The sequence below is a fragment of the Rhopalosiphum padi genome, chromosome 1 (assembly GCF_020882245.1).
Source record: "Rhopalosiphum padi isolate XX-2018 chromosome 1, ASM2088224v1, whole genome shotgun sequence".
Classification (NCBI taxonomy): Eukaryota; Metazoa; Arthropoda; class Insecta; order Hemiptera; family Aphididae; genus Rhopalosiphum; species Rhopalosiphum padi.
In genome coordinates this window covers 55,831,137-55,847,072 of record NC_083597.1, presented here as the reverse complement: position 1 = coordinate 55,847,072, position 15,936 = coordinate 55,831,137, and the positions used below count along the sequence as shown (strand labels likewise).

General features: G+C 25.8%; 1 protein-coding gene across 1 annotated transcript; it reads left to right on the top strand.

The window, feature by feature from the left end:
• Positions 1 to 12,582: 12,582 nt before the first annotated feature.
• On the top strand, positions 12,583 to 15,681 carry LOC132917888 (protein RRP5 homolog). Its single transcript, XM_060978867.1, has 7 exons — positions 12,583 to 12,982; positions 13,109 to 13,327; positions 13,611 to 13,739; positions 13,974 to 14,075; positions 14,144 to 14,297; positions 15,172 to 15,337; positions 15,420 to 15,681. Exons 1-7 carry the CDS (start codon positions 12,860 to 12,862, stop codon positions 15,592 to 15,594), a joined length of 1,068 nt encoding a protein of 355 aa, XP_060834850.1. The 5' UTR covers positions 12,583 to 12,859; the 3' UTR covers positions 15,595 to 15,681.
• Positions 15,682 to 15,936: the final 255 nt, after the last annotated feature.

The following is a 15,936-nucleotide window of genomic DNA, read 5'->3' as shown; positions in this document are numbered from 1 at the left end:
CTCCGGGTTGAAACGAAGCCGAGTGCCGACACATTTCCCATCAGCTTTGTGACAAATTCTTCTTCACTAATAAATATTAAATAATTATATATAGTATACTGTACCGTCTGTACCTACTACGATTCTAAAAGTTATAATATAATACAAACAAATACTTTGGATAGTTGATTATCAGTTGAATTTCTTTTTGCTGCTGCCAATCTTCCTCCAGGTTGAAACGAAGCCGAGTGCCAACACATATCCCATCAGCTCAATGACAAATTCTCCGTCGGTGGGTAGTCCATGATCCAGCCAAATGTTCGGTTCCTATAAAACTTCAACTAATGTGCTGATTAAATGTAATTTAAATTTATAGTAAAATTTTAATGTTTAAGAAATCTATGTTGGTGTTCTTTTATTTTTGAATTTAAATTAATTTGAAATTTTATATTCATCATTTATCAGTTAAAAATGTAAACAAGAACTAAAACGATTATAGTATATTGCAGTTTAACTTTCTGTTCGGTGGCCACCTTTTTAATTCCTCACTCTCTTTTATAAGAAAGTTAAACAGCACAATAACTATAAAAAATATAAATTTAAACATACACAAAGACAAACTAGCTTTGTGATAAGAAAAAAAATTGGTAATTTATCAACGTATTATTAAAATAAAAAGAACACCTAAAACCGTAGTACAGTATATTATCTGAAAATAAACCATAAAAATTAAATATAATTTAAGTAAATATTCATAATATACTGTACTACTGTTCAAAAAATTATAGTATTATCAAACACAGCCTTGCGACACTTATTTTTGTTATTCAGATGAGCTTCTTAATGATACTGCCAATCGTCCTCCGGGTTTACATTATACAAGGATATAGCGTAATTATTTCAGTTTTTTTGTTTTTCTGATATTGTGGCAAGATCTGAAATTTTTTGTTTTATTTTACTATTTACCACCCAAAGTATCAAATTGATCCATATTTGCTACAAGAATTTATGACAAACAAAAAATAAACTACATAATTTTAAGATCATTATACATTTTTCGCTACGTCCACGTCCAGGATCTAAGGTGTACTATTCTACTACTATTCTAATATAATATAATCGCGAATAATACGAATAATACATGGTTGTTATTTCTCACAATTTTTGTCTACTATAATTAATGAGTAAAATAAGTAGGCATTGTGTACTATTTTTTCATTGGACCCTGGAGAATAAAATATGCGACTACATCAACTAAATCATCCGACTAGCGCGGATTGTTCATATAAATTAATATATTTTATTTTAAGTTTAAAATGTAAATTTAATCCTAATAAAGACTATTATAGAATTGTTAAACGTCTTTGACGAATGTCGTCGACTGTCATATGCTACAGATGACGAATATTATAATATGATAAATCTATGGTTATTTTTTTATAGAACTCTTTGTGATATTATACGATCTATTTTTTTATTTTAGCTGTTTATTGACATAATAACGTAAAATTGAAACATATAAACTATATACCAAATCTTTATAGATATTGTAAAGTATTAATATTTTATTCTAATGAAGATGATTACAAATTATTTAATTTAATCTATAAAAATAGTGAACTAAACAAAAATAATTATATTATTATATATATTTAAAAAAAAGAATTATGATTAATATCGTTATGTTTTTGAGTTATTATTTCTGCATTCTTTTGGTTTTAATCACGCAGTGCTTTAACTTAATCTTACATATTCTTACATGTAAACTTACATATATATATATCTGAAGACACCTATCATAATAGAAACAAATTCATACATTTCCTTTATTATGGTTTCATGTAACAGATAGTACCTAGTCAATGCTTTGAGAAATTCAATTTTCAGTACCATTTTACAAAATAATCAAAAATTACATTAAATTAAAGATAAAGAAGTAATTATTACAGTGTTGCTTTATACATTAGTGATTAAGTTTATTACTATAATTAGTGTGTGAAATTTGAATTTGAAAGAGACAGTCAGTCAACTTTCATTAATAAGTATAATTTTGAGGTATTATGACTGATAACATTATATGTTGATTGATATTGCTAAGTATTTTATTTTTTTTTTGTGTAAAGTTTGACAAGCTACATTTTTTCCAAAAACATTGCATTTATCATAATTATTATTATAATATTGTATAAATAATACATATAATTTATACCGTATTATATTCTTGTTATATATACTTTTGAGTGAATAGGTACAACCCTTTCGTAAAATAATTTGAATAAATAATATCTTAAGATTAATCTACGTATGTCAACAATGCCATTGTGTACGTATAGTATAACATGTACAAAAAACTTTTATGTCCCTACAAATAATGTTTTAAATAATAACAAAATATATAACATCGTAAATATACATAATTTCAAAATATTTTGAAAAAATACTATTTGTAAGAAATACTCTCATAAGAATTTAATTAAAGTTTTAATTATCTAAGATAATTCATTTTTGAACTATAACAAAATAAAAAAATTATTTGAGAAAAAATATTTATTTTTAGGGTGGGTGTATAAATGTATAATAAAGTTAATGTATAATATAAGTTATAGATATAATACTGAACTTCAAATAGTCATAAAAAATAATGTGACTTTCCAGTAAACATATTATTTTAGGTTAAAAAAAACTAATGAGAATTCCATTATAATATTTTTAAATTGTAGATATAAAAAGAAAATGTTTATATGAATATCTAACGAAAAAATTAATTTTAACATTTTATAGATTTAGCCGAATACAATCAAAATATTAATTTTAAACGTTTATAAAATATACCGTGACTATACATTTTTTATTACAGTAAATTAGTGAACGATTGATGAAGAAGCCTGTATTAAATTTTAAATCATATTTGCATATCTATAATTTTTTTCGGCTTAATAAAAAAAAAAAAATTGAATTGTTATAAATAATGAAAATGCTTTTAAAATTATACAATTTACCTATAGAGAAATCATAATGTAGATAATTGGTAAATTTTTCAAATTCTATAATTAGCATTTTTTAATTAAAATTAAATTAATAAATTAATTTTGTCGATATTATGCAAGTACCTATATAGCGTTATAATACATTTGTTTTTTTGTGTTTCCGATATAATGACAAGATTCGAAATTTTTTATTTTATTTTACTATTAACCACCCAAAGTACTAAATAGATCATATCCAAGGTATACTTGACGACTTAATTTTATTCTTGGCTATTTTATACATTGGACCAGTGGTCAACCTTTTTGGACTCTCGGGCCACATTCACAAACTAAAAACTGATTGCGGGCAAGAAAAGAATAAAAATTTACTATACTATAATTATTTACTAAGCAAAAAAATATTGTTTATAACTTTAAATTAAAAAAAAAATTCGTCGTTTAAGAATTTAAAGCGGGCCGTAGACAATAGCTCACTGGTTGCCGGCCATTGCATTGAACGATTGGAAATAAAATATAAGTCTGTCATCCAAGTATAGCAGCTTGTACACGTCAACAAATATTTATTTTAAGTATAAAAGATAAATTTAATATTCCATAATTATGGGAAAATTAACCTGCTTAAGACGTATCCTTCGACGCTTCTCGGCGAAATCAAACTGTGCCATATTAAAGTTCAAACGTGCACCGTCACCGAAGAAACGGCTATAGTTTATTTCTTCATTCGTCTTCTTTACGCTTCGGAATGGAATTTTGAAATATTTTATGAAAATGAGAGTACTTGTTATGTACTGAAGGCTGTTGTTTGACGACTGTTCAATAAAATTATTAGAATAGTTAATCGTCTCCTACAAATGACAACGATTGTCGTTTGCCATGGATGTCGTATGATAAATATTATAATATAGAACTCTGTGATTTTATAGAATTTATTATTATATTTTAGCTCTTTGACATACGTAAAATTGAAACATATAAACTAGACCAAATCTTTATAGATATTGCAAAGTATTAATATTTTATTCTAATGAAAATGATTACAAATTATTTAATTTAATCTATGAAAATAGTAAACTAAATAAAAATAATTATATTTTTAAGTATTTAAAAAAAAGAATTATGATCAATATCGTTATGTTTCTAAGTTATTATTTCTGCATTATTTTGATTCTAATTACGCGCAGTGTTTTAACTTAATCTTACTTATCTATTACATTAGATGCAATTACCTCTGTCTGTAGATATTGTGTATGAAGACACCTATCATAATAGAAAAAAATTCATACATTTTGTTTATTGTGGTTTCTTGTAACAAATAGTACCTAGTCACTAGTCAATGCTTTAGGTAATCAATTTACTTTTTAAACTTAAAATAAAATATATTCATTTTTATGAAAAATCCGCTACCTGGATGATGTAATCGATGTAGACGCATATTTTAATAATTTATTTATAAATTATATAATATTGAACTTCAAACAGTCATAATATAAGTTTCCAGTGTTTTATTTTTGTTTTTGCATTAAAAAAACTAATGAGAATTCCTATAAAACATTTTAAAATTGTAGATATAAAAAGAAAATATTTATATGAATACTAATGAAAAAAATAATTTGAACATTTTAAAAATTTTAAAAATTTGTAATAATAAAATATAAAGAACATTGTTTATATATATATAGTTTGAAAATATTTTTAAAATAATAACATAAATAAGAAATACTCTCATAAAAAATTAGTTAAGACTTTATGTTATCGGTGTATAAGATTATTTGTTTTTAAACTATGTATAGTATTATAGTCTATAACACAATATAAAAATCGTTTTACAAGAAATAGTTTTTTTTGGGGATGAAAAATTAATACTCAATAAGTCATAAAATATTGAACTTCAGTCGTAAAAAATAATGTGACTTTCCAGTAAACCTTTTAAATTTGTTATATTTAAAAAAACTAATGAGAATTACTTTATTAAATTTGTATATAAAAAGACAATATTATATATATAAATATCTGATGAAAAAATAATTTGAAAATTGTATAGATTTGTCAAAATTTTGATTTTAAATGTTTATAAAAATATAATATCGTGACTATACATTTTTTATTGCAGTAATTTAGTGACTGATGAGGAACACTGTATTAAATTTTAAATCATATTTGTTATCAATCATTTTTATCGGCTTAAAAAAAAAAATTTAATTATTTAAAATTGTTAAAATGTTTTTATAATTATACAATGTATAGGAAATCATAATGTAGACAGTTGGTAAAATTTTCAACATTCTATGATTAGCATTTTTGAATTAAAACTTAGTAAATGAATTAATTTTGTCGAAATTTTACAAGTATATTATAGCGTAATGATTCCAGTTTTTCCGATATTATGACAAGATCTGAAATTTTTTATTTTATTTTACTATTAACCACCCAAAGTACTAAATATATCATATTTGCTATCAGAATTCATAACAGATAGAAAATTTTAAAATCAATATACATTCATTGCTACGTCCAGGATCCAAGGTATAATTTACGAATTTATTTTATTCTTGGCTATTTTTTAACTTTAACCTTTTAGAACTCTCATGCCATATTCACAAATTAAAAACAGTTTGTGGACCAGACAAAAAATAAAAATTTTATATTCTTATAATAATATAATAATTATTATAATTTACTATGAAAAAAAATATTATCTAGAACTTTAAAATAATAAAATATTAAAAAAAAGAATTCATCGTTTAAGAATTTAAAACGGGTCGTATACAATAACCCGCCGGTTGCCGGCTATCGGAAATAAAATATAGGTTTAAGTAATCGGGGTGGCAGCTTGTACAAGTAAATAAATATTTATTTAAAGTATAAAAACTAAATTTATTACTACCCTAAAATTATAGGAATAAAATTAACCTACGTAAGTATCCTTCGACGCTTTTCGGCGAAATCAAGTTGTGCCATATTAAAGTTCAAACGTGCACATCAGCCACCGAAGAAACAGCTAGCTCTTATTTCTTCATTCGTCTTCTTTGCGCTTCAGAATGAAATTATTGAAATTTTTTATGAAAATGAGAGCACCTGTCATGTACTGAAGGCTGTTGTTTGACGACTGTTCAATAAAATATTAGAATGGTTAATCGTCTCCTATAAATGACGACGATTGTTGTTTGCCATAGATGAAAAATATTATAATAATATGATAGATCTATGTTTTTTTTATAGAACTCTTTGTGATATTATAGGATTTATTTTTATATTGTATATCCTGAATTTTTTTTTAAATTATATTTTATTATTTCAATAGTTGTTTGGTAAAATTTCTCACCAACAAATAAGACCATCTTTGACCAGCATAATTTTACATTGTACACAATGTATTAATGCATTATACATTGAAAATTGAATTCAAATTGTACAAATTCGTTATAGTGACATACTATAGTAGCTATACAGCAGTTTACGGGTTGGCTGAACTAAATGATTAATAATTTTAAAAATATTTAAAAGTTGAATGTATTACATACTAAATAGTTAATAGATTATGATCTACGTATAATAAAGAAGGCCTTACAAAATCAAAATTTTCTAAATACAAGCAGTTATTCACATTCGACTCGTTATATACACATATGACTATATCATTCCCGTTTCGGTACCGTCCTGTTTAGGAATAATACATACGTATTACTACTCATACTATTTATATAGTTTCTAATGTTAATATGTTCAGATAATTTGCGATATTAATATATATATATAGTAAATGCATCTATTTATGGTATTATGTTATGTTTATTTTATACTATAAGTGTATAGTCAAAATATTTTGAAAATTATAATATTTATAAGAAATGTAAACATTAACATTTGTTAAAATTATCAAATAACTATAGTAATTCGTTTTTAAATTACTACAAAAAAACAAAAATCGGTTGAGCAGAAATAGTTATCACAGAAATATGAAATGAATATCCAATGTCTTAAAAATTCAAAATTTAAACAATTATAAAAAAATATTAATGCGTCTTTTCAGAAAACTTTTTATTTTTGCTAGGGATAGAAAAAAATTATTAGTCAAGTACTCGGCCAATTAAAAATGAAAAATGCTATTTATACAATTAATATAAATATAAATTATTATATAAAATGGGTCTGGTAATATATTAATATGACGATTATGTATTTTTGGTTTCACGTATTTTATGCATCGCGCGTTCGGGAATAAAATATGCATATACGTATACGTCACCCGGCGTGTAGTAACTAGCAGATTGTCCGGTGCAATAAGTATGTATGTATTTATTTTATGTCTAAAAAAGTAAATTAAAGCTCCAAAAGTATAGAAAATCAAACTCACGTAAACATCGATTTTTTTTGTGAAACTTAGTTGTGTCATATTTAATGTCCACATCGCCGACCCAGGAACACCTTTCCTCGTCCGTCTTTACTGCGTTTCGAATTGAAGATATTGAGATATTTCATAAAAATAAGCTGAACAGAACGGCATATGCGTGTTAAATATTATATATATTAAAGTACGGTTTAACATACAAATCATGTCTATTTTTTTGTCTCCGTTAAAATTATTACAACCGTCAATCGTCTCCGACGAATAGCGAAGATTGATGATTGCCATAGATGATAGATTAATATGATAGATCCATATCCATAGATTATATATACTGTACTATTATATTATAATATTATTATTAGCCAGACATTTAAATTTATTCGGGAGTCTGCCGTTCGAGAGACTCAATTGTGTACCTACTTATACAAATTGTATATGCACGACAAGGCGGAGGGCGGGGTAGATTGTATAGATGTTGTTCAGTACATTGCAGAGACTAGACTCATTCAAAGTTTGAAGTTTCTGCCATTGGCATCGCATAAATTAGTAATTAGTTGTTGTTATCGATATTTTTCGCCCGTATTATTATTGAATGACACCCGTCTTCTCATTATTAATGTAAAAATATTATAATATTATCAATAATCAATATTAATATCGAAAACCATCATAATTATTTTCCAAATAGATAAAAATATTAAATTATAGGTACTACAATTTTCTTCAAACTTTTTTATTGCTTTACCACTTTTTTATGGTGAGTCCTTCGTCTCAAAGACCCCTGACGAGCCGCCACTGCAGGTGTTAATAAGTTTATAGTATAAACAGCTTATAACTAATCTACATAATATTTTGAATACTTCACTGTTAGTGTTAAATAATAATACACGAATTGATGTCTTTAAATAATATTTTTGTAATAACTTAAAACAAAATAGATAATTATACCTATATAATCGTCATTTTTCGTTAAAATATACAGTATTTGGTATATGCACTAACAGTAGCGCCGAACACGGGTATGAACTGGGGAAAATTCCCCAGAAATATTTATGGGTGGGTGGGTGATAATCAAAAATAGTTTGTTATGCAGTATCTTGTATGTATATAGTTAGAAATAAATATAGTACCATTCGATCGTAACTAACTAAACATTTTTTTAGTAGGTGGGTCTAACACCAGCATTTTTTTTCCCTAACATGAAATATAGATCGGCACCACTGGACTTACTACGACTAACCTCTGTGACTGAGAGTGAGAATATGAATTAAGTTAAAACTTTTAAGCAATAATAATAATGTAGGTAATAGTAGCTATAGTTATATAGTTGTACTAAGTTATATAGGTATACTATTCTGATTAATATAAAAAAAACATAAGATGGTAACCAGACATGAGTTTTGGCTATTTTAACTAAGAAGTGAAATGTTCAGTATACTTCAGTTACTACATTTTAATTTTTTATTAGATGTATAAACGAAACCTAACATTATGAAAGCTATATTTATGAAATAATTTATGCGTGTATAATTAAAACATTAGGTTATAATAGAAAATATTTTTTAATTGTCTATTAAACAAAAATTATATGGATTATGCTATAGATAACAACTGTTATACTAGTGTTACTACTAATAACGTAAAAGCATTTAAATACATTGATAATTAAAAATTAATAATACTATTAAAAAATTAATTAATTTGTAAAATCCTTATGATTATTTTAATCCCCCGTCAATTAGATCCTCATACGTCATTTTAATCTCGCGTCAATTGGATCCTCTTGCGTCAGTCACCGGGATCTAGCTGTCGAAGGATCTATGTGACCGTTCACCTATAAAATGGAACAATATCTGTAGTTCCATAAAACATTTGTTCCAAAAAATGTTACAACAATTGACTATTGAAATTCAAACAAATGTCTTATGAAAAAATTGTTCACTCTTCACTGGAAGAAGTATGTTTTGGAATAAATAAAAGCATTTGAATAAATATATAGTTTGAAATATAGTTTTAGTTTTACAATTACAAATATCTATTTTAGTGTTTATACTAATGTGTTTTAATTTTCTTTCTTCTATTTTAAAACCAATAACCATGGCGGCATAGTACCCAAGTCCTAAATACTTATTATTAATTATTATTACTTATTATAAACCCTGTATAAAACTATGATCACAGAATAAATGATACCCTCGATAGGCTCGATAGGTAATTAAAATACATAAACTCAATATAGTTATTTAATATTTATAAAGTAGATGGTATAGATTCGTATTATTATGAAAAATAAAAATAATTGAGATAAGAATATAAAATTATTAATCTAATGTATTTAGCTTGCATTTTAAAATGAAACAAAAACAATATTATGGGGAAAACAACGGTTGAACCGTACCTATAGATAATTATAAACGACCTTTGTTTAATAAAGTCATTAGAACATTAGATATTAGAATAGAAGAGACAAGAGGGGCATTTATGATAGCTGTGAACTCAGAATTAAAAGAAGTAAATAATTTGATAATTGGTCAAAATATATCCAAATGTATTCGTTTTTCCAAAAATAAGTGCATTACACTTTACTTTCTAATAAAATATAAATATATTATAAATTATAATACCACAAAATATATTACACACACATTAGTCAAATAGTCAAGCAATATAAAATAAAATGTAAAATAATTTATTTTTATAAATACAATATACACACAATAAAATAAAATATTAAATAATATGCTAAAAAAATAACTACACTATTTTCTAAAGATTTAGAAAAACGTTTTTAAAAATAGAAATTGTTATCTTTATCTCTAATAAAATTAATCCGTTTTCCAAAATTAAGTGCACTACACTTTACTTGGCATAAACGGAAATTTTTTGAAATTAATAGTAGCGGAGGGGCTGAGCAATATACTACAGTAGACCTGTACTTTAAACTTCTGGGGGCTTAATTCCCTTAAGCCCCCCCCCTATTTCCACCTATGTTACTTGGTCAGCTTTATCTATACTATTATATAGAATTTTAAGGGTTTTTCTACGACCGCGCTAACTGAGAAAACTACTGAACCGATTTGGCTGAAATTATTTACTGTTATACCCGACACTCTGCTGAAGGTTTTAGTACCACTTTTGTCAAAAAAAAATAAATAAAGTTCATAAAAAATTAAAAACAATTGTACCTATATTACATACATATATTGTGCGACACGGCGGCCTGCGGGTTTACAACTACCTGCAACCTGACCTTTTTGTTCGTCAAATTGTATTATGTTTGATATGAATAATATTGTTCCTAGAAGTTTATCGCACGTACACCGACAACATGACGTATACCCAATATTCGTATTAATCTATACAAATATATAGTCAAACATTCAAGTACGTTGGCGTAGATCTTCGTACAGAGTGCTTTTCACGTGGACAATTATACGTGGGATTTTCTCCAACTGGGGACCCGAATCATCTTATGATTTTAATTTCAACAGGAGATAAAACAAAAAACTTCATATACTCAGGAGTCTTATAAAATTCTTTATCAACCATAAATTACTCAGCATTTATTTTTAGTAAAAATATATTTATCATTTATACCGCTAGAAAAATTTCAATCCGTTTTTATTAACCGTTTTTTATATTTACTTACCGATCACATTAAACAATAATATTTGAATAAAAAATTCTACATATCATGGTCCGAAGGCAAAATAAACAACCAATCACGGGCGAAGTCGTGACGGGTCGGCTAGTTAATATTATATAATATATTGTAATTAGATATAATATATATATCAACAAGTAAGTACAATTAAAAGCTCAACTCAGGGGTGGATTGGGGGAAGATATACTCATATGGAATTATATAGAAATTGGATTAGTTCCTAGATCTTTTTTTATTATATTATATAATTTTTTTTATTTATAGAATTTTATTTTTCTTGTCAAAATGCTCGAAAATTATTTGAGTATTATTAGCAAGTAAAGTGTAATGACTGTAATGTACTTATTTTCGGAAAAACGGATATATTTGTATATTTTGTCCTGGATTTAAATAATTTCGATGTTTGATGAATAGTGGGGATGGTTTTGAATGTTTTGGTCAGAGACGAGAGACGATACTAAGTAGCTTAGTAGCTTGTATGTAGTAGTATGGCTTATCGAAATTAGATTCAAAATTAATTTAGAAATGATATGTTCTTGTCGAGTTTGGCTATAGGAAAGTTTAATTTTTTTTATACGCATAGTGCACAGTGCATACGTCGCAAGAGAGCCTAGTGAAATATTGCATATGTCAGGTCATCAGATATGTGTTTTTCCTAACGTGACGTAAGAGGACGTATCCCTTTGGGCGGCACAGTTCCGCTTTCGAGCGACTGATAACTTTATGAGCAAGTAATCGTAATGCGAATGTCGTGTTGAAAAAGTAATGTAATTTTAACAGCATTGATTGTTATTTTATTTATATTTTATAATAAAAATAACAAATAGCAACTGCAGTTATGGGCTATCCAGGGAATCCAGTTATGGGGAGCCGCAGCAATCTACTAACATTCATAAAATCCAATATCCAAACATTCCAGTACAAATGCTTCAGCTAAATAACCAAAGCCCCATGTTTTGTCTCAAATGATACTTTCCACCAAAATTACTCAATTCAACTCGTTAAAAATATTGCCAAAATCTTTTCAAAGCGCTTTCATTCGAATCTACTCAACCACCGTTCACCATAAACCCCTGATCTCAGGGTTTTTTGTTACCACCATTCCCAGAAAGCGCCTAAAATGGACGTGGTGTCGTTTTCTATTAAATAATTAACCCCCCTTGGCCTTTACATTCATGTCCATCAATTGATCCCTCTGCAAGTCCTCATCAGTTACCTAGGCACTTAAATTTTAACTTAATATATTTATTATTTAATGTTAACCTTACATCACTTGATCTCACTGAAATTTATAGATTGTTTAATTACTGAATTACAAAATAAAATAAAAAAATTTTTTTTTTAATTTTGTAATTTGTTGTATTTTTCGTATTTCCTAAATAATTGTCTCAATTTATCTGGCAATGACTATACCTTATTTTTTGTATCATACACTGCTGCAACTTCTACTCATTTCAATAAATAAATAAGAGCATAAAATAAATGAAAAGCTCTTATAGGTAATTAAAAATAAAATATTTTTGAATTTTTTTAGTGTCTTTTTTTACCTAGTTGTATTTTTCTGTGAATCTTTTTTCTAACCGCGAGAATTTACATGATAAAATACGACTAAACGACATAAACTCACGAAATAACGACAAAAAACCACACCATTATCATAATAAAACAACAAAAAACATCGTACCACACTTTTTAATTTTTATTTCAAATTCCATTTTGTATTACTAACGTTAGTAACCTGCTAAATCTTGACAACTTCTTATCTACCCTCTGTTATTTGTAAATGAACAGATACACTGTTATCACCTTTGAATGAATGTAAAAAAAACTCCGCTTCAAACACGTTTTTCATATATCAACAAATTAAATTTTTAAGAAAAAATGAGCAAAAAGACTATGCACAAAAAAAAACAAATTTTAACCAACGAAGGAATTGGATTTGAGTGGGATGTCACTCATAATTATTTCAATAAAAACAATAGTGAATCGGAGGATTCTGACAAAGTAAGACACAACAAGTTTTTAATTAAATTAAATAATGATTAGTAAACTTAACTTTCGTAAGGAGCAAAAATTCATGTTGACACAATCACTTTGTAATACTTTTACAACTTATGTATTACGTTTTAGGGCGAAGACAATGAGCCAAAAAAGAAAAAAATACGGAAGTCAAATGTATCTCAACGACGTGAAGAACAAAAACAAGAAGAATTAAGACTCAGAAAAGTTGAAGAGGAATTAACTCAGATCGAAACAAACCCTCAAAATGCTGACCACTTTGACCGATTAGTATTATCTAATCCTAACAGCTCATTTATTTGGATTAAGTACATGGCTTGCCATTTACAAGTAATAATTTATTAAATACTTAATTAATTTTAAAATAACTAAAACTTATAATTGATTAATGTATCAAAACTTTTTGCTTTTAACCATGCAAAATTGTTATTTTACAATATTTATACACAAACATAAAACCGGCTTATTGAATTTAGCCTTTATAATGATTATATCATTTGTAAAACTATTAAAAAACTATATAATAATTTTTATTATGCAAAAAATCTTTAATCCTTAATTATATAGCAAATGGGCAATTGTTTATTAAACATATTATTATTGTGGTTTATAGGCTACTGAAGTAGAAAAAGCAAGGGCAATCGCTAAAAGAGCATTGTCTATTATTGATACTAGAGAAGAACAAGAAAAACTAAATATTTGGACTGCACTTTTAAATTTGGAAAATTTATATGGCACTAAGGTAAAGAGATTAAAAATTTAGCCTATTTTTATATACTTATAACTGCTACTTGGGAAGAAAATTGAATTACACATCTTCATTTGTATATATTTGATATTATATGTTCTTCATTTGCCTTTTGGGCTTTGGAAGTAACATTTGTAAGAATATTTATATATCATCATATTGATAGTTATTACTTAAAACTAAAAAAAAAAATAATAATTATACCTAATAACATTAATTATATTTTAGGAATCATTTAAAAAAACAATGGATGAAGCATTACGCTCTAATGATGAGTATCAGATTTATATAAAAATATTGGATATTTTCGCAGAATCTAATAAGTTAAAAGTAAAGTTTGAATATAATATATAATAGTTTTTAATAAACTTTATTTCAATTGCTTTTGTTTAATTTAGGAACTAGAAGAATTAATTACAAAGATAAATAGAAAGTTTCGTGATTCTCTTGATGCTTATCTACACTGTGCCACTGTGTACTTCAAACTTAATAAATCTGGCAAAGCAAGATTTATTTTGCAAAAAGCATTATCAAATCTTCCGACCAAATCACGTATGTTAATTTATATATTAAATTTCTAAAATCCCCAAATCTCATGAGAAATTATGAATAAAAACAAACAAAACTTACAAAATAGGATGCAGTGGATTAGGAAGTAAAAATTGTTAAATGTTAATTAAATAGTATTAATATTTTCTTAAATACTATAATATGTTTGTAAAGTTTTAAATCCTGAAAAAATGATTGTTAAAACCATCTACAAACATATTATTGCTGGTACATGAAATTATGGTATAATATTAAGTACACCAACAATATACACAAAATTAAGATAATATATATATTTTTTTTTTAATATTTTATAACTAGATCATATTTGTATTAGTCGCTATCTCGATTGATTATAATTTATAAGTAAAATATGAATATCAACAATTATCTACAATATTGATAGTGTTATGCAATATTATGAACTATAATAATATATTAATAGGACATGTGCCCATGTATGTTGTTTCTGTCAAACTAACGCATAGTACGCATACTATACCAAAATATATATTCAGCAGTTTCAATTAAATGTATTTAGCTTAAATATTGAAATGAAATTACCTATAAATTAAAGATAAGAAAATTATATATGTTCATCATCTGTTTCTTAATTTTTAAGCAAGTTATGAAAATGATAATAAAAAAAAAAATTGTATTATAAAAATCGATGAGAAAACACAGATAATGTTTTATTTTTAAGTTTAAGTTTTATACTATATATACTCTTATATTTAAGCTAAACACACAAAATTGAAACTGCTGATTGTATATTTTGGAATGGTTTATGTATTAACAACAAAGGTGGAGACCTCAGATTAGGGTTTGATGTCCACTTAATATGATTTTGTAATATTTTTTTTTCTTTACTTTTTAGATGTCACTATGATTAGTCGATTTGCTTTGGTTGAAAATAGCGATGGATCACCAGAAGAAGCACAGACACTGTTTGAACATGTCTTAACATCTTATCCTTCACGTATTGATGTATGGAGTATATATGTAGATATGTTAATAAAATCTAACCGAATAGATTTGGCAAGGTAAGAAAACTTTAATTTTAACCATCAAGAAATATTTAATATAGTTTGTTTTATAATATAAATCTAATTTTTATGATTTTAGACATGCATTAGAAAGGGCGACAATACAGAAATTAGCTCCTAAAAAGATGAAGAGTTTGTTTAATAAGTGGATGATGTTGGAAGGGAAATATGGAACTTCTGAATCTGTAGATAAAGTTAAGGAATGTATGAATAACTATGTTGATTTAATTTTAAAAAATAAAAAACAATTTTGAATAGTTAATAATATAAACATTAATATCTAAGATTTAGTTTTTATAATATTATTTAATATTTTCATTATAAATATCTTGTACTTATAATAGTATTTTTCTTATGAATTTATTGTTTTTCTTCCTATTCATTTTCATGCATTTAATTATTGTGAAGTTTTGATTACTTTTTTTAGGTACCATTCTCAAAATAAAATTATATACCCTATTTATGGTATGCTATTATGTATGTAGATTTCTCATCTACATTGCTGTGCAATGTTCAAACATTAAAAAAAAATTAATACGCTTACTGTCAGTCCCTTTAATACTAGGGATATGTTGAACTCTGCATTTAGCTTTATA

Excerpts from the sequence above, each read along its gene's own strand:
- LOC132917888 (XM_060978867.1), top strand. The coding sequence starts at position 12,860 with ATGAGCAAAAAGACTATGCACAAAAAAAAACAAATTTTAACCAACGAA. Across the intron at positions 13,328-13,610 it reads ACATGGCTTGCCATTTACAA|GCTACTGAAGTAGAAAAAGC; the intron begins GTAATAATTTAT and ends TGTGGTTTATAG. Across the intron at positions 14,298-15,171 it reads AAATCTTCCGACCAAATCAC|ATGTCACTATGATTAGTCGA; the intron begins GTATGTTAATTT and ends TTTACTTTTTAG.